Raw genomic sequence first — 22,508 nt, forward strand, 5'->3', positions numbered from 1 at the left:
TTTGAGGTCCCATATTGTGAACCTGGCTCTGATACCATGTTAAATACGGGTCTAGGCTGAATTTATTTTAGTTCTTCATTTGTTCATTTAGGAGAGTTTTGACTGAGCAAAATGACTATGGTAATCTTGTAGATAGCACACTTCACTAGTAGAAATAGATAAATGTGCACCGATTATTGAAAACCGGTGCGAAAAATGCAAGCCTAAACCACAAAAATAAAACAGGCTTAATAGGGCACTAGTTAACCGATGCCCTTTTCCCAAATATTCCCTAAAATTAGAATTCTCTCTCTCTCTCTCTCTCTCTCTCTCTCTCTCTCTCTCTCTCTCTCTCTCTCTCTCTCTCTCTCTCTCTCCTCTCTCCTCTATTTCCTCTCTCTTCTCGAACTCTCTCGCTCTCTCTCCTCTCGAACTCTCTGCCTGTCTTTTCTCTCTTCTCGCTGTCTCTCCCACCACCAACCACCACCACCGCAGTCACTAATGGAGATGTTAAAGCAAGCCCTTAAAAAACTAGGAGAACGATGCCAAGATCTCTAATGGCGACGTTGCTCCTCACAAGGTTTATCCCTCCTTTATTTTTGTTAATTTTGTATAATTTGGGTTAGGGTTTCGATTTCGTTGAGCTTTTGGGTTTTGATTTTGGATTTTGTGATTTGGTTGTTGTGTTTGAGTTTGAATTTGTATGTGATGTTTGATTTTGAGTTTGATTTTGTCCCTCTTATTCGATGATTATTGTAATTTTTTTATTCCCAGAAATCCCTTTTTTTATTTTTCTTGTAATTTTGATATCTAGGTGTTTTCACTTAGTTTAGATTATGGGTTTAATTGGGTTTTAGTAGCCTTAGCAGACTTGATAGTAAGTTTTGGGGTTTGAAATCAGATTCTACAACTCAGTTTTATTGCGATTGATCTAGGGTTTTGTTAATTTGTTTCAATAATTGCGATTGATCTAGGATTTTGTGAATTTGAGCTTTTGGAATTGTGAATATACGGAAAACGGAATTAATTATGAGTATACGGAGTATTTGAATTGTGAGTATTTTTGAGTATTTGATACTTGAATTTTGAAATTTCAGTAGTTTGATTTGTGGATGTATTGTGAATATTGTATGGGTTGTCATTTAATTTGATTTTGTGGGTATATATTTGTTTGTGTATATTTTGACTGATTTATTGATTATGGACTTTATGGTATGGGTATATTTTGATCCTATTGAACTTACAATTTTAACTAAGATTGTGGTTTGATAAATCTGTTAAGTCAGTCTAAGTTGTAAATTTGACATATATAATGGTTCATGGAGATAGGTCAAATGTTCGTGTTGCATGTGTGTACATTGGTCACCTGCTAATTGCATTGTTTTCCTTGTGTGTGTGTGTGATGATTAGGAGCTGATTTCTGCAATCTGGTTGGGCTTGTTGCTTTACAGAGGATAGAATTTTGACACAACAATTTGCAATTCCTTTGGTATACGAGGTAATCTATGTGTTTATTGTAGTGGTTTTTTGTGAACTTGTATTGAGAAACTCAGTGTGAGCAAGTGAATTAGTGTGGGTTTTTTTTTTCTACTTAGGTTAGGGTACATCAGGGACAAGAGCCAATTGATGGGGTAGGCGTTTGCTTGATACAAATAGGCAGGATTATGGATATGGAAGATGGGATTTTGAAGCAAAGAATTCATAGTTTGGCTAGACAGAGAGAAGAGATGCAGCAAATCTCCTTGTTATTGTCGTCATAAATTCAAGGTTAATGACTCACTTACTTCTACTTTATTTTGGGTTCAAATTGTAGTGTTGCTTTATTATTTATAGATGTATGCTCAATATATTAACACACTAAAGTAATGACTCAATGCTTGATAATGTGATTAATCGCTTGATTTTGGTTCTAGAGTGTTTAAAATGACGCATCTGCTATCTTTTTTCTTTTTCTGCTTTCGCTTTGTTGCTCATAATATTGATGTTGGACTTGTTTGTTTGGGCTGAGAAATGTGACTTATGTGAGTCTTTTTTCTTTTTTTTTTTTTACCAGCTCTTACCTTGTTCATTGGTAGTTATTAGTCCTGTAAGTTGTGGACTATCTTATGGGTTATTGAGCTTTATTGTAGCCGTTCAGTTCCAAACCATGTCCGTATCATGTACTTTTGTCAAAATTATTAACGCTCAACACACTTCACATGATAGAATGTGTTGGATGCATTGTCTTCTGAAGAATATGGGCAGAAAGAATTGTCAAATGATGCTGCAATTCAGTTTGGATTTGATTTTCTGAGTTGTGTTTTGGCATCCTCGAATGACTTGAATATGCTGCCATGTTGCTTCCCCTCTGCTGCCTTTTTCAAATCTTAATTTAAGTTAACTTTGGTGTTCAATAAACATTTAATTTATCATTTCATAATATTTTATTTGGGGTTTTAATTGTTTACTTGTTTCTTAGTATTAGTTTATTTAATAGTTTTTGTCCCATCCATTAGCTTAATTTAGATTGCTTGATTCATCATTGTGTTTCTACTACTTATCCAAGTGTTATGTTTCAGCTCTCCACGCTGTTGACTTTTCACAAGAGAGTGGATCAACTCTCCACGTTGCTGCCTCTACTGCTCCCTGTACTGTTACTCCCTCTACTGTTGTTGCCTTATCTTTGATGCTACTGCCTCCTACATTTGATGTTGTTGCTGCTACTGCCTCCTTCTATTATGATAATAGAGAATATATTGATTCTGTAGTTTTTTTTTTCAGTTTTTTAAAGTGTAATATTACAAGTTATTGAAGAAAATATATGTGTTTTATGTATATTATGATTATATATAAGTATTTGGTACAATTTAAGTGAAAAAATGCAAAACCATTAAGGGCACCGGTTAACCGGTGCCAATAACCTTGTATTCGCACCGGTAAACCGGTGCTAATGTTAATTACTCCCACCGGTTTTGAACCGATACGAATAAACTTAGCTTTCTGCATCCCTCAAATAACCAACGGTTTAAAACCAGTGCGCAAAGCCAGTTTTGAACCGGTGCGCATTCATCTTTTTCTACTAGTGCTTGTGTGTCTAGTGGACAGTACATTATAATCATCTTTTGCAAGATATTTGCATTTGTAGTTTGCTTGCTACCCTATTACATCAAAAATATACTTGGAAAAAAAAGAAAAAAAAAAGACTAAATTGATCGATATGAAAGAGGAACAACTTTTTAGGTGAACTGATAAACATCGCCAGCAAATCTCTACATAAAGCCCACAAATTTGAAGTGAATCAACACTTTTGCCCACAAATTAAAAAACATACTCTCTTCTGCTCTCTACTCTCATTTTCTCTCTCTAAATTTTTTTTTTTTAAAATGTCGAGGCGGCAAGGCAAGGAAGTGGCGGCACCGGTGGCGGAGGGAAGGCGGTCACGCGGTGGAAAGGTATTTTTAATTTTTTTTTTTTAAAAAAACCTTGATTTGGCGGCGCCTTGGCAGGACGCCTAGGCCACGGCAGTGGTGTCTTACGTGGACGCCGCCACCGTGGCCCTGGCGTCAGGGTAAGGCACCGCCACTTTTTTTTTTTCCGGGTTTTTTTTTCCAGTTTTTTATATTTTAGGTTATTATTTTTTTGTTTTCTTTTCTTTTTTTTATTTTTTTTTTGTTATTATTTTTTTGTTTCCTTTCCTTTTTTTTTATTTTTTTGTTTTTTGTTTGTATTTTTGATTTTTTTTTGTTGTTTATATTTTTTTTGTTTTTTTGTTTTTGTTTATATTTTTTTTTTGTTTTTGATTTATGTTTATATTGTTTTTTCAATTTTTTTTTTATTTTTTTTATGTTTATATTTATTTTTCAATTATTTGTATATTGTTTTATTTATTTTTATTTACTTGTTTAATGTTCATATTGTATGTTTTGGTATTTCTTTTTTTTTGTGTATATTTTCTAATTTGTTTAAATTTTTTTTTTTGATGTTGTGTACTTTTCTTTTTAATGTCAATTTATTAGTATTTTTTTGTTTATTTGATATTTTTCTTGGTTAGGTATTTCTATTTTTTGTTGTTGATACTTTTAAAAATAGATTATTAATATAAATAATAATAATAAAAATTGCTATTATTTTCCGTTATTTAAATGGAGTTAGGCATCGCATTTTCGACCTGGTGCGGGAAGAGTATGGACGTTATTAGAAGTACAATCTACTCAATGGAGAGCTCGGGGCCCAAACACGTTAGATCCCATGGTATTTCGGCCCGGCTCGCAAAGAACGGGTGCACTATTCTGAGGATGATGAAGATGATGATGGTGATGATGATGAGGAGGAGGAGGAGGATGCAGATGAGGATGTGGACCATCAGAGTGGACCATATGATGATTACTGTCCATTCAGTCAGAGGCTTGATGATATGTATGAGACGCATAGGGTAGATGTGCGTAAGGGTAGATACGGTAGATTTGTTAGTAGATCTGGCACATCATCTGCGTTCATTGTATCTGCGGCTAGCAGAAAACGGTCGAGGGTCGTTAATGATTCTTGGGTGGTGAGGGGTAAGGTGGTTAGGGGACCTGTAGACGGGAGTGTGATTCCTAGATTTCTAGGACACATCGCTACCCGTATCTTGGAGGACCAGGAGAGGGCTTTGGATACGGGCATTTTGAAATGCCAAACCCGGAAAAACACTTGTAACTTTTTGCGTAGTTGGGCTGATGCTTGGCCTGAGGAGAGCCAGATGCTCGGCCGATTGAGGGGCACTAGAGTGAGTCACCTTCCTGCCACCATGCACGAAAGGAATGACTCAATGTTTATCACGGCTTTCGTTGAGCGATGGCAGTCGGATACGAACTCTTTCCACCTTCCGTTCAGTGAGATGACAATCATGTTGTATGACGTCGAGGCCATCCTTGGGATTCCCGTAGAGGGAAACCGAACAGGTTCCTTCCTGTACTTGTTTGTCTTGTATGTTGAATCGATCAAAATCAAAGATGGCCAAGACGTGATCATACCAGCACAATCAGGATGCACAAGGAATAAATGAGTCACCTCCGATGTGTCTTCATCAGATTTAAACCAGAACAGGTTCCACGTGCTTGTGCCTGGTGTAGAAGCTGCTGTATAGGGTTCCCTCCCTCTGACCATTCAAACCTCAATTTCTGTCTGACGTTGTAGATGTGTCTTCGGTTTGACTGGTCTTTAGGAAATTTCTCTAACACAGATGCTAATATTTTAGCAGGCTTCACTTGAGCATCACTCATTTCTTTTACAACTAGTTTCGCAGCAGGACTTAGGCCGCTTAACTGTCGATGACACACTTCATATACTATCATCTCATGGTTGTGATACCCCCATTTACCGTAACCCTTCACTTCCCAACCGTCACGACTTTGCTGTTGTCGAACCTTTACTCTGAATTGACACCCACAACCTTTCCGCTTTGTATCAAACCGAATCGCTTGACTGAAATCTCGTTCCTCAGCTCCCTTTTGCAATAACGGTTGCAAGACTCGCAACTCAAAATGCGATCCATTCTACCATCCCGTTGGAATTTATGACTTGCTACTACTAAACAAAAATCTAATCTAATTGCAACCTGTTTTGCCTAATCAATCGCTTGTTGAGCATCTTCGAACGGACCATCATGTACAAAAATCCCACTATAATCATTTCCGTCTCCACCATAATCCTGCAACAATGACATATAAATATAATTACATAAGGATTAAATTAATACATTTGACACAAAATTAACACAGAAATAATTTCTAAATTTTAAATTTCTAAATTTACACGTAATTAACACAAAATTAACACGTAATTATATATAAAAGTATTCACACACATACAAAATTAAAACATAAATTTGTTTATTTTTTGAAATTATTAACACATATTAAAACATAATTTCAAATTAAACCATAATTTTGTTTTTTTATTTTATAAATTATTAACACATATTTAAAACATAATTTCAAATGAAATCTTGTTTTTTTAAAAAAAATTATTAACACATATTTAATTTCAAATTTATCAAAGTTAAAAAACAAAAAAAATAAAAAAATAAATTAACACATAAGTAATTTCTAAATTTTAAATTTCTAAATTTCATTTGTATATTTAACGCATAATACATTTAATTTCTAAATTTACACATAATTAACACGTAATTATATACAAAAGTATTCATACACATACAAAATTATAAATTTGTTTATTTTTTGAATTTATTAACACATAATTTCAAATTAAACTATAATTTTGTTTTTTTATAAATTATTCACACATATTTAAAACATAATTTCAAATTAATTTTTTTTTAAAAAAAATTATTAATACATATTTAATTTCAAATTTATCAAAGTTAAAAAACAAAAACTAAAACAAAAAAAAAAAAACAAAAACAAAAACAAAACTTTAAATAAAATTAAAAAAAAAATGTGGCTGGGGCGCCTGGCCGGGACGCCGCCACCATGGTTAGGGCGATCCAGCCAAATGCCACTACCATGGTGGCGGCGTCCTGCCAGGCGCCCCAGCCACGGTGGCGGCGTCTCGGCTAGGCGCCACACCCACGGCGGCGGCATCCCGGCCAGACATCCGCCACCAATTCGTAATTTTTAAACGCCAAGTACCTCGTTTTTCGGCGACGATGACGGCTCTCCGGTGTATCTCGCCGACGATGACGGCTCTTCGGTGTCCCTCGGCGATCAAGTGCTGCTCCACATTTTTGGTGAGAGAAAATTTCGTTTTGGGTAAAAATTAAAAAAAGGGCAAAAGTTTCAAAGTTTAAAAAATTTTGGGCTTGAAGTAGAGAATTGTGGGCGATTTTTAACAACTCCCCTTTTTAAACTATTATTTAATTAATCACGGTTGCAGATAGATCACCAACTTTGTATGTAGGATGTATAAGTCAATCCCGTTATTATTTGAAGTGATAAGAATCCACACACAAGACACAACAACATGTCTTTCAATCTGGGAAATATTGAATTATCATTGTGTTCTTGTGTGAGTTTTAAGTTTAACAACCGTTACACAAGTAGGTGCAATGTGCACATGTATCACATCCCTCCCAAAATATATGAATTTGAGCTAGTTGATCACTTGAGTATTATGGACAAATTTAAAGGGTATTGGACGAAAGCGTTTGTTATGCACTAAATTCCACCAATAATACTAAAACGTTATTAACTTGTCTCCATGTTATAATATCTTTTTCTTTTAGCTTAATCCTTTACAACCTTAATTTCCCTCTGTTTCTGCACTCAAGTATACGATGCACAACTTAAACTTTAAATATTTTTTATTAACTTAATTTTTTGATATATACATAATACAAGTATGTGTCAAATGTATGCAAGAAATTCAATAAACATGATAACAAATTAAACCCACATCGACATCAAAAACATTGATATCTTATAAGAGAGTAAAAGAAGTTTTAATTAGTTGTTCAAAAAAATTAGGTCACTAGACCTTGGGAATTAACCTATATAGCTTAAAATTATAAAGGGTACGGTATTCTATTACTGAACATAAATATACATTGAGATCAACTAAACAAAAATTTGAACAATATCGTAAAAGTATATCATCACATATTAGTGATAAAATTATGGTAGAATCTAGTGTATAAAGAGATTTTAAGTCAAAATATTAATGCTTGCAAATATTAAGACACAAATACGAGTAGGCAATGGCATGCATGTATGGGTTACAATGGGCTTTGGATTGAGGATTTCATTCCCTCACAGTCTTTACAGATCCTTATAATCTTGTTACCCTTCTTCAGGGGATGGTCAAGGTATATAACATCGATTACCTTTGGCTCATCCGTAATATTAAACGACTTGGCTCAACCTTTCAGTATTGTAGTATACATAAGACAGATTGTCAACGTGCTCATCAAATTGTTGGAGAAGCTGCTGTGTAATTTTATATGCTTTAGTATTACTTTGTAGTCTGTTTTTATTCTTTTTTTTAAAAAAAAAAAAAGTGGGAAACAGGTGAGATAGTATCAACAGAGATACAAATCATACAATACAGTGCTTTTACAATCATAAGATAATTAAGATTCACACCCTACTCAGCTCCATGTAACACTCTACTCCATTCTTAAGAAAATAAATTTGGCACTAATAAATGCCAGCTTTACCTATTTACATATTCATGTAACATGACCAACATCCGAAGAAAAGATTAAAGGTTTGTACTAGACTAAATAAATTAGGAATAAATTATCATATCATTTATTTAGTTACTCCTTCAAAGACAATGCATGATCTATTGATTGTCTAAAGGTCCTTTTCAGTTTTCACCCTCTTTGTTACTTTGGTATGGTGGTTGAAAATTAAATTAATTTTATGCACGGTGATTTTTGATTTTATGAGAAACGTATACGATAAATATTTGGAGCAAATTTTAAGGAAACGAAGAAAGTGTGTCAAAATCAGTAATTTGTATGGCATAACTAGAGCTGTCAATTCGGGTAAATAGGTCGGGTTTTGATCGGGTAAGTGTAGGTCGGGTGAACTCGGGTCAGGTCAATTCAGGTTATTGTCGTAACCTATGCAGTTCGGGTTCGGGTTGGGTCATGCTTGAGTTGGGTCACGTCGGGTTATACATCTTATCGGGTTTGGGTCGGACTTAGATCGGGTCAATAACAGGTCGGGTTACATTTGGGTCGGGTGAATAATAGGTCGGGTTTAATTTGAGTTTTCACGGGTTAAAACGAGTTAGGGTCATTCTCGGGTTCGAGTCAGGTTCGGTTCAAATCAATAATTTGCGGTTTATAGTTAGGTCGGGTCATTCCCGGGTTCGAGTCAGGTTCGGTTTAAGTCAATAATTTGCGGGTTATAATCAGGTCGGGTCATTTCCAAGTCGGGTCCTTCTCGGATTCGAGTCGGGTTCGATTTTAGTCATAATTTGTGGGTTACAATCAGGTCGAGTCATATTCGGGTTCGGGTCTCAAATATGGGTTAATTTGGGTTTCGGGTTGATTTCAGGTCGGGTCATATTGGGTTCGGATACATTTTTTGGGTCGTTTTGTTAACGGTTCATGTAATGACGTTCACATTTAATCATTATCAATTTCTTCATTTATTGTAAGAGAAATAATTTCAGATAAGTTTAAATTCGAGTTAATTAGTTCAAATAAGTTTAGATAAGATATACATAATAAGTGACAACGTAACTATATAACTATACTTTGATCAATAATAATAAGGTGGTCTAAATTGAATTTAAGGTGATTTGAAATCGGGTCAAGTCAATAACTAGAGCTGACAAAAACTGACACGACATGAACCGAACACAAAAAAAACGGGTTAGTATCAAGGGTTTTCAACATGTTTAATTAAACGGTTCAACACGACATGACACGTTTAATTGAACAGGTTGGGTTAGTGTTGAGATTCTCAACACGAAATTAACATGACTCACCCGCCTAATATAAAAACCCAATAATTTTTGGAATTATTGATAAATCTATTGAACAAGACCAATATTTTTCAATTCAACACGAACCGAACACGAAAAAAGTGGGTTAGGGTTAAGGGTTTTTGACACGCACGATTAATTAATTGGGTCAACACGACACAACATGTTTATTAAATGGGTCCGGTTAGTGTTGACCTTCCCCAACCCGTTTAATTTTCGACACGAAAACGAACACGACATGACACGACACGATTGCCAGGTCTATCAATAACAGGTTAGGTTGAGTTTGAAATGGGTCTGGAATAATTCGGGTTGAATTTGGGTCGGTCAACAATAAGTCGTGTTAATTTCAGGTCGGGTTGAATTTCGGGTCGGGTTAGTAATAAGTTGGGTAAAATTCGGGTCGGTTTAATAACAGGTCGAGTTAAATTTGGGTCGGGTTAGTAACAGATCGGGGTAAACTCGGGTTTTGACGGGTTAAAACGGGTTTGGGTCAATCTCGATTCAGGTCGGGTTCGATTCAGGTCAATAATTTACGGGTTATATTCAAGTCGGGTCATCTCCAGGTCGGTTCATGTTCGGGTTCGGGTCTCAAATACTCAGGTTAACTCAGGTCTAGTGTTGGTTTCAGGTTGGGTCATATCGGGTTCGGGTCACCATTTTTTCAGATTCAAACAGGTCGGTTAATAATCGGGTTTAAGTCGATATTTCGAGTCGGGTCAGCTTTTGACAGCTCTAGGCATAACTCATAAACATTTAAGCCATTTGTGCATGATAGGGGCACTATTATTAAGTACTAAGGGGTCGTTTGGTTCGCTGTAATGGGGAAAGGGAATGGGAATGATTACCTTTGTTGGTGTTTATTTTCCCTTTTTTGTCATTCTCATTCCCCCTTTTATTTTTGGGTTTACCCAAAATCCTCCTAATCTCATTCTCCACCCACCCTACCTTTCTCATTCCCTTTCCCCAACCACCACCCTACCCCATCAGCTGGATGCACCTCGCCGGACCTTGTTGTACCTCGCCGGAACTCGCTTCACCTCGCCGGATGCTTGCCGGCCTTCCTCCGACCCTCGCTGCCCCTCCTCCCACCTGAAAACCCTTCTCCCGACCCGCGTGTAACCTTTAAAAACCCTCCCCTCCACCGGAACAACTGGTCGCACCTCACCAGGTCGGAGGAGGGGCGACGAACAACCGTTGGAATTACGGCCCAACCATCGGTGTTGCTGGGGAAGTTCGATAGCTGCGTTTTGGTCGGGATTTGGTCGGGATTGCTGAGGTCGAGGACGAGAAGGTTTCCAGTGTGGATTGCTGTTCAACGGACTTCACAAGGTCGGGGAGGGGCGGCGAAGGTCGGAGGAGGGACGACCTGTTCCTGTGTGGTGTTGGTTGGGCGGTGTGGTGGCTGGAGAAGGTGGAAACTTATGAAGGAAGGGGTGCAATGGTTGTGCTGTGGTGGTTCTATGGTGGTTTCATTTCATTCTCCTCCATTCTCACTATACAACACCTTAAATTCTAAGGGTTTCATTCCATTCTCCTCCATTCCCTTTTTGCATTCAATTCCGATTTCCCTGTGCGAACCAAACGACCCCTAAATGTTGTAAATTTGTACCTAGTATAAGCAAAGCCTTCGAAGGTGAGAAAAAATGGCAGTGCATATTTACTATTTAGTTATTGATGTGGGTCAGAAAACTCACATTATGATGGTAAGCCCATTGTAAAAGTTAGGCCCATCTCAAAAAATTCAGCCTGCTCATAATGGGCTTTGTCACATTTTACTGTCCTTGGGCTATTTCATCTCCACAAAAATCAAGGCCTTATTGTAAGAAGAGATTTTTGTCTTCAGCTAATTTTTTAAACTTTTAGTCATCCTCATTCACTTCTTCTTTAAAAGTAGTACTTCTTTTAGGCCCTATATTCTTCAGATAAATATTAACCATCAAATTAAAATTTAAATAATCAAGTTATTTTTGCTTTTTTTTTTTTTATGCATTTATTAAATTTTACTACTTTATTTAAACTAGATGTTATTTACATAGCATTATTTTTCTCATATGTTAAAGCGGAGTAGCGGGAATTGTTAAATATTGATATATTCACCCTCGGACACCCACAAGATCTTTAAAGTGTAAGCTAGTCTGCGTGTTATTACCTCGAATAATATTTATTTACCACACTATCTTTGGGGTTATTAAATTCAAGCCAATTATTATAAAAAAGAAAATGAGAACTTTAATTTTGTTTTCTTATCCCGGGATTATTTAACGGGTAATACTTGGATCTTCCATAGAACATAGGCAATCGCCTTATTTTCTCATGACACTTCCATGTTACAAATTCTATATATGATCTACTTGCTCATATCAAGAAGAAACAAAATTACAATCAAGACTTTTTGGTAAATAAGAATTATGTTACCTATCCTTCACCAAAAAAAAAAAAAAAAGAATTATGTTACCTATATACATTGAATCAAGACTTGAAAAAAAAATCCAAAAAAAAAAAGTTAAATAAAATAAGATTCTAGTATCTAAAATCTACAGAATATACTATCTACTCCATCTCTAATTTATTATGTTGTCAAGTTGAGAATTATTCTCAATAATTGCATAATTGTTATTGGTTGGATCATCTATGTTAAGCTACCTTTGATTGCTACTTGCAACCAGCATGCACATGGATGTCTCTAATACCATATGCTTTGATCTCTTCTTGTTTTTCCTAGCAACTTACAAAGGATAATGTAATTTAACGCAATTTTTTAATGACAAAATTATTAGTAATAAAATCCAACATACTTCTATATAATTGGGGATAGCTAAAAGATTAATCTTTCATCATGTGACAGTATTTAATTATGACTCTAGAAGTCATCTAATTAATAAGCACTTGTTAATTGCAATTAGTGATTCAAATATCATCTACGTTAGCTTAAGAAGGAGTGGTACGGTCATCAAATCTGATGAAATTAGGGGTTTTCTTATACGAAGTATTGTTATTAATTTTATTCGTTTTATGAAAAAGTAATTCAATTTTTAAACGTGGTTCTAAGAAATACGTATAAAAATTTACAAAGGGGGATTCAAAAATATGTGATACGCTCATATTGGAACACTTTGTCACGGGCTCATAACCATTAAAATGCTTAATTATGTAATAGTAAACCTTAATAATAAAGAATTTAATTAATACTTAAAACGTCGTTAATATCTCACATGACAATATGGTTTTTTTCACATATAAATGAAGAGATTTTATTAGAGTTTTTACAAAAATGGACTGTTTGTTTATCATAATTTAAATTACAAAGTTTAGTTATATATGTGTGGTTAGATCTCATTTGTTGTATCAAAAAAATAATTGGTCGTAACTTATGAACGGTTCTTGAATGGATGAAAACTAACCGGTTCAATACCTTTCAAAGAGATAAATATTGTGCAGTCCAGAATTAGAATTACTTTATTGTGAGATTGCAGATTTTTTGTGACAACCACCATTTTTTGTATTTTTTTATAAGTTGAGAGTTAAGAGATTCTTTCTAATATAACTATTATTTAGATGAAATTGTCAATTTAGAGTTGCGTCTTCCTCTTAGAATACTTATCATTTACTCTAAGTTTCTGACCTTTTTTCCCCTCCTCGTTGAGGAGAGTACGATAGATGGATTCTTTCAGCATTAAAAATCACAACTCAAAAGCCATACTAGATAATTCTCTAATCCTCTTGTTAAATTTTGAAAAGTTTGCTATTACATGCTAAGAAATACTGAATACGCCCTTTAATTTTAAATTAATAGTCACGTAAAGCAGCTCTTTAAGAAAAATATAGTCGAGGTGGCTATTGTCACTATCCCACGATTTTTTTTTAGTTTAGCTTAATTTAGTTGACATGCCCCTATTTCTACACCGCACCTAAATAAAAGAAGTCAAATAGAATTATAGAATACGTATTGATTTCTAATTAATTATGAAGTATTACATTAATCATATTCCTCTATTCAAATTAAATGATAAGAAGTATATATTAAGGGGTTGTTTGGTTGACAAAATAAAATGGGGAAGTGAATATTCATGGGATTTTGTAATTTCGATAGTTGTTTGGTTGACACAAAAAAGCAAAAATGGGGGAAGTTGGAAATCATGAGAATTTCTACTTCCCACAAAATGTAGGAAGTAAATTACCAAGACCCCCCTTAGTCATTTAAAATTCATGGGAATTTCTTTGTCACAACCAAACAATTTAAAGAAATTCCTAGGAATTTCATTTGGAAAATAATTTCCTATGAAATACAACTTTCTATGGTAATTTATTTTCCGTGTCAACCAAACGAAACCTAAATATAAATGACCTAATATATTTAAAATTCAAATATAAATACTTTCATTTGTATAAACACAAATTATTTGGTCAATGTAACAACTAATTTCGAAAAACTTTAACAAAATACGCAATAAATTGCACCTCACAATAAGTTTTGAACTTGTGATTGGTGTCATGGTGTATGATAATGCCTTAAAGGGTTGGTCTTGATAAGTAATAAGGTTTTTGCGACTAAAAAATCTATTAGTAAAGTCGGCGAGTGTAACAATAGATAATCCACGTCCCACCTAAATATCCACCATGACCTTGATTGAAAGAGATTCCTTATTACTTGGGAAACCTTACTATCTTCCAGATGAAAAATCTGTACTACACACTTGCCAATTTCACATACTTTTTTTTTAAATTTTATAAGGAGGATCCTGAGCGAAGACTTAGGGGTAGAGGAACGGGTTAGGGAATTCCTACTCAAACACCTTTACTTGGTAAAATTCAAACCCCAATCCTCTAAAATTTAAATTAAGAAAATTACCAAATTAAGAAACTTACTAAGTGAGTCACTATTTTGTTGTTTAAGGGGACATACATAAATACTCCTTATAAACAATTTTGAAGGAGAAAACGCATTTGTGAAAAGTTTCTTTGTTTATTTCCTTATAAAAATAATTACAGAGTAAAATGAGAGCGACATATAGAAGATGGATAGGAGTAAAGAAATACTTTGTAAAGATCGGACAATATAATGTTCATTATTTTCATAAAGAAAAAGTTTTTCACTTTTGGAAAAATTATATTTTCCGCTTTACAAGCCAAACCATTATAAAACGAAAAAAATCATTTACTTGAAAATGTTATCCGTCGAAACTTATTATTCCCTTTGATCCTTTTTGTTATTTCTATTTGAAATCATGACACTATTTAATAATAAGTTGAGACTTGAGACAATCTTTTATATTATTCTCAATTATACGTGTATAAAACATAACATAGACACATATATAGTAATGTTGATAAAAAGTAATTTAATTTATTAATCGTGTTTAAATTAATACATTGACAAACGTACACAAACAAAGTATGAAAAATACAAGAGTATATAACACATATCAAAGAGAGTATTATACCATTACAATTTACTACTTCCGATTCTAAAAGTTTGACTCACTTACTATAAATGTGGTCAAAATAAAATAACTTTGTCCACATTTTATGATTTATACAATCAAAATAAATTAACAAGTTTGATTTTATTAGATTCCCCATATGATAAATTTCCAACTATCAACTTTTTAAAAAATTTACTTATATATAGCCGAAGTTATTAATGGTAAAAAATGTTCATTAGAGACCGTGCAAATGCAAAGTGAGTCGAACTTTAAGGAACAGAGGGAGTACAAAGATTATATAATAATAATCAACTTATCTTGATTCCTAAATAGCTGGAATTTTTATGATTGAAAGATAAAACGACATGGGTAGATGCGGATAGAAAAATATAAATTGAAGAATAATTAAGATAAGGTAGATTTTATATAATTTGTAAGTATGTGCCATGACATGAGGACCACGAGGGTTGGAAGTGAATCTGAGGTCTGTTTACGAACACATACACTACAAATCTCTACAAGTCAGCTGTTTGGATCACGATATTTTGGCGTACACTTACACTTTTCTTTGAGTATTCAATGCAAATTATGCATTACATACATGATACATCTACTTGGTCACTTGTTTGGTGAGAATTGTTATTTCTATGTTTTGCCCATTAAATTATAAAAACTTCCATTCTTACGGCAAATTATTGATATACGTATGATTCATTTTCGGGATGACAAATGAACACGAAGTATTATATATGAATGGGACTAACTAACTTAATTAGGGAAGGCAATCAATATAAATTCAAGTAAGTCTCTTCTGTCTTCATGAAGATCAGAAGATGTCATTATCTTCTATAATTCTTATGTAATATAATCTTATTGTATTTAATTGTACTATAAATAAGATTTTAATTTTAAAGTATTGATATTAATATCGTTGCATGTATCGAATTTTAACTTTGGTACCAAGTGTTAGTTTCTTTATGCTAATCATTGTGGGTTTCTCTAATTGATCTAAACCTTTTAAAATGTATAAAAGTTGGAGATTTTTTTGGACAATGCATGTATGTTGCAAATTTGGAAAATATGCGACAAATCCAATAGGGCAGCGCCAAGTTGGGAGTAAATGAGGTGTTTTGGATGGTATAACATGGTTTTGTTTCTCCAAAATCCCATAATGCAAAGGAATTTTGGGATTCTTCGCATGGCCATGATTTATTGGAATTACTCGATCTCTTGATCTCTCTGTAACTTTTGCTAAATTAAGATTATCTTTGGGAGAAAATGAGTTGCTCTAAGATTAACTCACAAACACTTCCAAATCCAGGATTTTGCTAATTCACAATTGTTTGTTTAACGTTTTCTTTTTTGAAATTGCTTTTTTGTGTTGATATTTTAGATTATAGCGTACAAAAGAAACTTTTATTAATATTCTAATGTAGTCTTGACTTTTGACTAATACAATTTTTTAAAATGGACGGTTGAGATTATTTGTTTTTTGATTTATTTTTAATTATTAATTTTAATTAAAAATAATTTTTTATTATTTTAAATATATTTTTATCTTCCAGAAATTGTTTTTTAATAATTTTGAAATTCTGAAAATAAAAAATATATATAAAATAATTAAAAAATTATTTTTTTAATTAAAATTACTAATTAAAAAAATAAATAAAAAAACAAATAATCTCAGTCATCCATTTTAAAAAATTATAATAGTCAAAAGTCATAAGACTACATTATAATTTTCATATATGGTATGCGACTATGATGTGTCGAGAGACCGCCCTTGCACCTTCATGCATTGACGCATTCACCGACTATAAGTCTATAAGGATGTTTTGGGTCGAAAAATTATCACATTATTATTTCACTCTCACATTAAAAATACCACACAATTATATGCAGATTGTGTAAGTAGTTACTCCGTATTATATACAAAAAAATCCATATACTATACATTATCTACTCGTATTAAATTGGGCAACTATTTTGATCATATATTAATCATACGAGTACCCAATAAGAGTCCTATCTTATTATAGACCATGTTTTATTAAGGGCTTTTTAACCTTGACTCTGACCCTATTATCATCATTGAGATACCCAACCTAATAACTAGATTACTCCATAAGTGTGAAAAAATGAACCAATTGCACAATACAAGTAAAATGATACGAGTAACATCGATGATTACTCCCTCCGTCCCTACTTTTTTTTGTCATATTTGACTTTGCACGGCCTTCGAGATGTGTCTTAAAACGTCTTTATCTTTATTTTCATATACGTAGAAATTATAAAAACGTGATATTAAAAAAAATATAATGAGACGAATCTAACAAAATCTCATATGACTATATTATCTCTTATGAACTAAAGATAATGTATGATCAAAGTTTTCTAAGTTTGACCCAAAAAATGACAATAGGGCAAAAATAAAGCCACGAAGGTAGGAGAAGTTTTGTTGATATACTTTTAGTTGGTGACGCTAAGAAGGAAAAAGGAATCAATCTCAACTTTTCCTCATCTTAGGGTTTTGTACATGGTGCGAATAATTTCCACACCACTTTATTCCAAAGACCAAAAATTTAAGATAAACCTAATTTTGGTAGAACTTAAATTATGGAGTAGCCTTTTTTTTTTTTAGGCAAGATTAGTAGGCTATTTATTAAACATCGTTCTCCGTCAAAGTAATTAAGTTTTGGAGAAAAGAGTTCATACAAATTAATTCCGAACTGCAGCGTGTATCTCATCACGCAACGAGATGAGCCAACTATGGAGTAGCCTTTTCTTGTTTTTTTTTATTTTTTTTAATTAAGAAATTAATTACTTGTAAAAACTATGGACAAGTATTATCTGTTCCAAACAAATCTTGGTGGAGTTGGTGGGGAACTCAACTTGTGACTTTGAGCTCCACTAACTACAAATGCTTAGGAGTAGGAGAATTCTCTTATTTTTCTTTTTTTGTTTTTGAAAAAGAAACACACATCTTAATTTTCTAAACAATATACTCCATATTTTTATTTTCTCTTAAAGTTTTGTTTTACAATAATCAACTCTCCACAAAAAAGTCAAAAATAGAAAAAAGAATCTCCCCCAAATCCCCTCCAATAGCCATTATTCATTATTGAATCAATTCTATCCAATTTTAAAAATCAACCCCTAATTAATTATTCTAATAATCACAATTATCAAAGTTTGTCAATGACACACTACCTTGTCATCAAAAACCAAATACTAGGTCTTGATTTTTTATACTCCGTAATAATTTTATCTATATTTATAATTTTTATTTAATCAAATTAATTAATTTCATAGTATACCAATTTTATCCTTTTGTCACCTCACACAATTGTCTACAATTGATTAGTAGTTGTCATCCCATACTCAACCAACCCCACCTCCTTTCTACATAATCCCATCCCCTCTTCCCCTTTTTCTCTCACAAATTCACCTTCCACTTTCTCTCTCCTCCTCAAAAATGGCGTCTTCTTCAATGGCTTCCTTCTCTCTCCTCCTCCTTTTCTCTCTCCTCGCCGTCTCCTCTGCCGTCGACATGTCCATCATCTCCTACGACCAATCCCACAACCTCCTCCCTTCTTCCTCTGAACGCTCCGATGACGAAGTCATGAACATCTACGAATCATGGCTTGTTCAACACCACAAGAATTACAACGCTTTGGGTGAAAAGGAGAAGAGATTCAAGATCTTTAAGGATAATTTGAAGTTCATCGATCAACATAACTCCGATGATTTGAATTCGTATAAATTAGGGCTTAATAAGTTCGCTGATTTGACGAACGATGAGTTTCGATCTAGGTTTTTGGGGAAGAAGAAGAGTTCGAGTTCTTCGATGTTGAAATCGAAGGTTAAGAGTGATCGGTATTTGTTTAAGGAAGGTGATCAGTTGCCGGAGTCCGTTGACTGGAGAGAGAAAGGCGCCGTTGCTAAGGTCAAGGACCAAGGGCAATGCGGTAATTTCACTTCTCCTTGTATTTTCGAATCTCTTTTGTTCTTTGTTGTTGATTATGCTTATCTTACTTTATTTGATGAATTACAGTGCTTAGTTAAATTGATTCAGATTTTAACTTATTATGGTAATTTTTTTATTTTTATATTTATATGTTGGATTAGATATGAATAATGATTAAATTGTGTAGGGTTAGTGGAAAAGTTATGAATTTATGGTAATTGCATGAATTTTTTTGCAGAAAAAGCGGATTGGACTGTTATTTGTTTGTATATGAGCAAGTGGTTGCGTTTAATTGGGTGGAATTTTGTACTATTGCTTCAACTAAATAAGATGCTTTAATCGTGTTGTTTCAAAACAAAAAAAAAAAAAAATTTGCTTTAATCGTGTAGATGTCTACCACTATTTATCATTATTAAAGTTAAAGAGAGATTTAAGGATGATTTTTATTTAATTATTAGTAGGTCTACAACGAATCTTATGTGCTTTTATAAGATAAGATAAGCTCAATTACTCTGAATCACTCAAAAATTGGCTCGTTGTATATAAGTTTTTAGCTTTAATTGATTAGATTTGTGTAATTGTGTTGATCATGTAGATTATCATAGTGTAAAGGGTTCAGTGTATGTAGCCTGTAAATTTGGAAAAAGGTGAAACAATCCGTGAAATGGTTAAAGTAGATAGAAGAAGTCAACAACTGGAAAATATTTTATAATATTTTAATTAAGTAAATAGAATTTTATTGTATTATTGTTTTGCTGGAAATTAGGATAGTGGTTCTGTTCATGCTTTATAATATAATGTATCTTGAGTCATATTTTTCATTAAAATTGTTGATATTTGTTTTGTTTATCAACTTGTCCTTTTCCTCTCTAATCATTAATCATTGTAGATCAAGAAATAAAATTGGGTTATTAATTTATTATTATTGTTTTGTATAGGACCATTATGATGATATTTTATGGACTAACAATTATCTGGTGTGAAAATTGAATTGTGGTTGTAGACTGGCCCCACTAAAAGTGCCTTAATACAATTTTCATTTTAGAAACTTTATCTTTTTCCACTTTTGGCGTTTAGATGGGCCATATAATTAGATGCCCCACTAATTTCCTTAGTGTGGTCTAAAGTATCTATACTTGTCTATTTTGCATATGCTTCTTATGTGGCTTGAATATGATTTTTCTGGGAAAAAATCTATTTTATGTTTGGCAAATGTTAGAATAGTTGTTAAGGTGAGCATGATTGACTTGTAGATAGCAGGTGGATGATTTTGTAAAAGTGATACTTAAATATTATGGAGGTGTTAAATAAGATGTAAATTTATCTAATTGTGTAAAAGGTGTGGTCCATGAGAGTCTAATTGATGTGGATAATTGTAATTGTGTAAAAGGTATGAATCTGTGAGTGTATTTGATGTGAATAACTGATGTTTTTGAGGGTCAGTTCTATACTAATCTTATTATTGAAGAGTTTGATTATTATCTATTACTTGGTGTTCAATATAATCTTAATCAACTAGTGTTACCCTCAAATGTGTTTGAGCAAGGCTGATTATTATCAACTACTGTATTATTATTTATTTATGGATGATTAATTTTGGTTTTTAATCTTTTGATTGATCAAGTTAAAGTATTATGTATTGAACATTTTTGATTTCTATTGAAATGAAGGGAGTTGTTGGGCATTCTCCACAATTGCTGCTGTGGAGGGAATTAACCAGATCGTGACTGGGGATCTGTTGTCATTGTCTGAGCAAGAACTTGTAGATTGTGATACAACTTACAATTCTGGATGTGACGGGGGACTTATGGACTACGCATTTGAATTCATTATTAACAATGGAGGCATTGATACTGATGAAGATTATCCGTACAAAGGAACAGACGGCAAATGTGATCAGTACAGGGTATGTACTGTCATATGTTTTGCATTAAATTAGGAACACTGAGCACACCTTCTATGTATCTGATACAAAATCGACACACATATTGACCTACTCTCTTTTTTCTTCCCTTTTTGCAGAAGAATGCCAAGGTTGTTACAATTGATGGGTATGAAGATGTCCCTGAAAATGATGAAAAGGCATTGCAGAAGGCAGTTGCTCACCAACCCGTTAGTGTTGCCATTGAAGCTGGTGGCAGTTCCTTCCAGTTCTATCAATCGGTATGCATTTCCCCTTGTTATCTTTTTTTTCCTTGGAAGTGAACTGTTTTTTTATTGTTCTGCTCCTGAAGAAATGTGAATGACCAATGTTTAAATCAAATGCAGGGTGTTTTTACCGGAAGATGTGGAGCAGATCTGGATCATGGTGTTGTGGCGGTTGGTTATGGCTCTGACAACGGGAAGGACTACTGGATCGTGAGGAATTCATGGGGTGCTGATTGGGGAGAGAGTGGATACATAAGGATGGAGAGGAATGTGGAGCACTTGAAAACTGGTAAATGTGGTATTGCCGTAGAGCCATCATACCCAATCAAGACCAGCGAGAACCCCCCTAACCCAGGTCCCACTCCTCCATCCCCCCCTTCTCCTCCTTCAGAGGATGTAACTTGTGATTCTTACTACTCATGCCCTTCTGCAACCACCTGCTGCTGTGTCTACGAATATGGCCCTTACTGCTTTGCTTGGGGTTGCTGCCCATTGGAGGCTGCTGTCTGCTGTGCTGACCACTCTAGCTGCTGCCCTCATGACTATCCCGTCTGCAACGCTAGGCAGGGTACTTGCAATGTGGTAAGCCCGCTATTTTACTACCGTCATACTTGTATTATTTAGTAAGCATTACCCGTTCTGTCTTGTTAAAGTTCTAGAGCTGATATCTTTTTCTTTTGCTTAACAGAGCAAGAACAGCCCATTGAGCGTTAAAGCAATGAAGCGTACTCCTGCAAAGCTCCACGCAAAGTTCGGCATTTTTTAAGCACTTGACATTGCAAGCTTGCAACTGCAAAGGATTTCTCAACCTGGCAACTGCGGAATACGGAAGAATTAGGGTTGCTTAGGTTGCAGTAAGGAATCCCATTGTTCACCATGCATTGTTTCTTTCAGCATGGTGGTTTTGTAAATACGAAGTATTATTTAAAAAATTGTACTAATACTCTTTAATGGCAACGAAGTTACTACTATGTCAAGACATGGCACAATGCACATTGGTTTTAAGGAATCATTGGTTATGTAAATAGTTTATGCTACCTTTACTTCAATATGGTTGATTAGTTGCTTATTCAATCTCTGCATCCTCATTTAATCTCTGCATTCTCATATTGCATGTCTGACAAATTAAATTGTGGTTTGGGAATTAGGACTGCTGAAATAATATTTTGGTGTATCTTAGGCAATTGCCCACTACCATTAATTTGAAACTCTCTTCGTTATTACTCCGTGATTGATGCTCCGTTATTCTATCTTCTGTTTAAATGTGTTTGTTCATTTCCATTGTGTTTTTATGAGAGTAATAATTTCTCAATATGAACAGAGGCCAGAGGGTCAGCTCTTAATACTTCTTATGACACAACAACACTACCACCTCTCCATACATATAGATGTGTTTTGAGAACATTATCTGATAAGAGGCATTTAGAAGTTAGAATCTCCTTTTCTTAAGGTTACAAAATCAAATCCTCTTAATTGCAATACCCTCCTCCTCACACCTTAGTGTATGACATTTTAGAAGTGTTGAAATTTAATTTCAAAATTAATGAGATTCACTTAATTACATTGAACAT

At 33.9% G+C, this 22,508-nt stretch overlaps 1 protein-coding gene and 1 long non-coding RNA gene across 2 annotated transcripts; both read left to right on the forward strand.

The window, feature by feature from the left end:
* The first annotated feature begins 386 nt into the window (after positions 1-386).
* LOC110718761 lies at positions 387-2,794 on the forward strand. The gene is made up of 4 exons (XR_002510974.1): positions 387-559; positions 1,390-1,477; positions 1,575-1,746; positions 2,538-2,794. It is a non-coding gene; the product is annotated as an uncharacterized LOC110718761 (long non-coding RNA).
* Positions 2,795-18,253: 15,459 nt separating this feature from the next.
* LOC110718763 (low-temperature-induced cysteine proteinase-like) lies at positions 18,254-21,986 on the forward strand. Its single transcript, XM_021897661.1, has 5 exons — positions 18,254-18,790; positions 20,460-20,695; positions 20,812-20,952; positions 21,058-21,519; positions 21,626-21,986. The coding sequence occupies exons 1-5, from the start codon at positions 18,298-18,300 to the stop codon at positions 21,701-21,703; spliced, it is 1,410 nt and encodes a 469-aa protein (XP_021753353.1). The 5' UTR covers positions 18,254-18,297; the 3' UTR covers positions 21,704-21,986.
* The last annotated feature ends 522 nt before the right edge of the window (positions 21,987-22,508 follow it).

The sequence above is a fragment of the Chenopodium quinoa genome, unplaced genomic scaffold (assembly GCF_001683475.1).
Source record: "Chenopodium quinoa cultivar QQ74 unplaced genomic scaffold, ASM168347v1, whole genome shotgun sequence".
Lineage (NCBI taxonomy): Eukaryota > Viridiplantae > Streptophyta > Magnoliopsida > Caryophyllales > Amaranthaceae > Chenopodium > Chenopodium quinoa.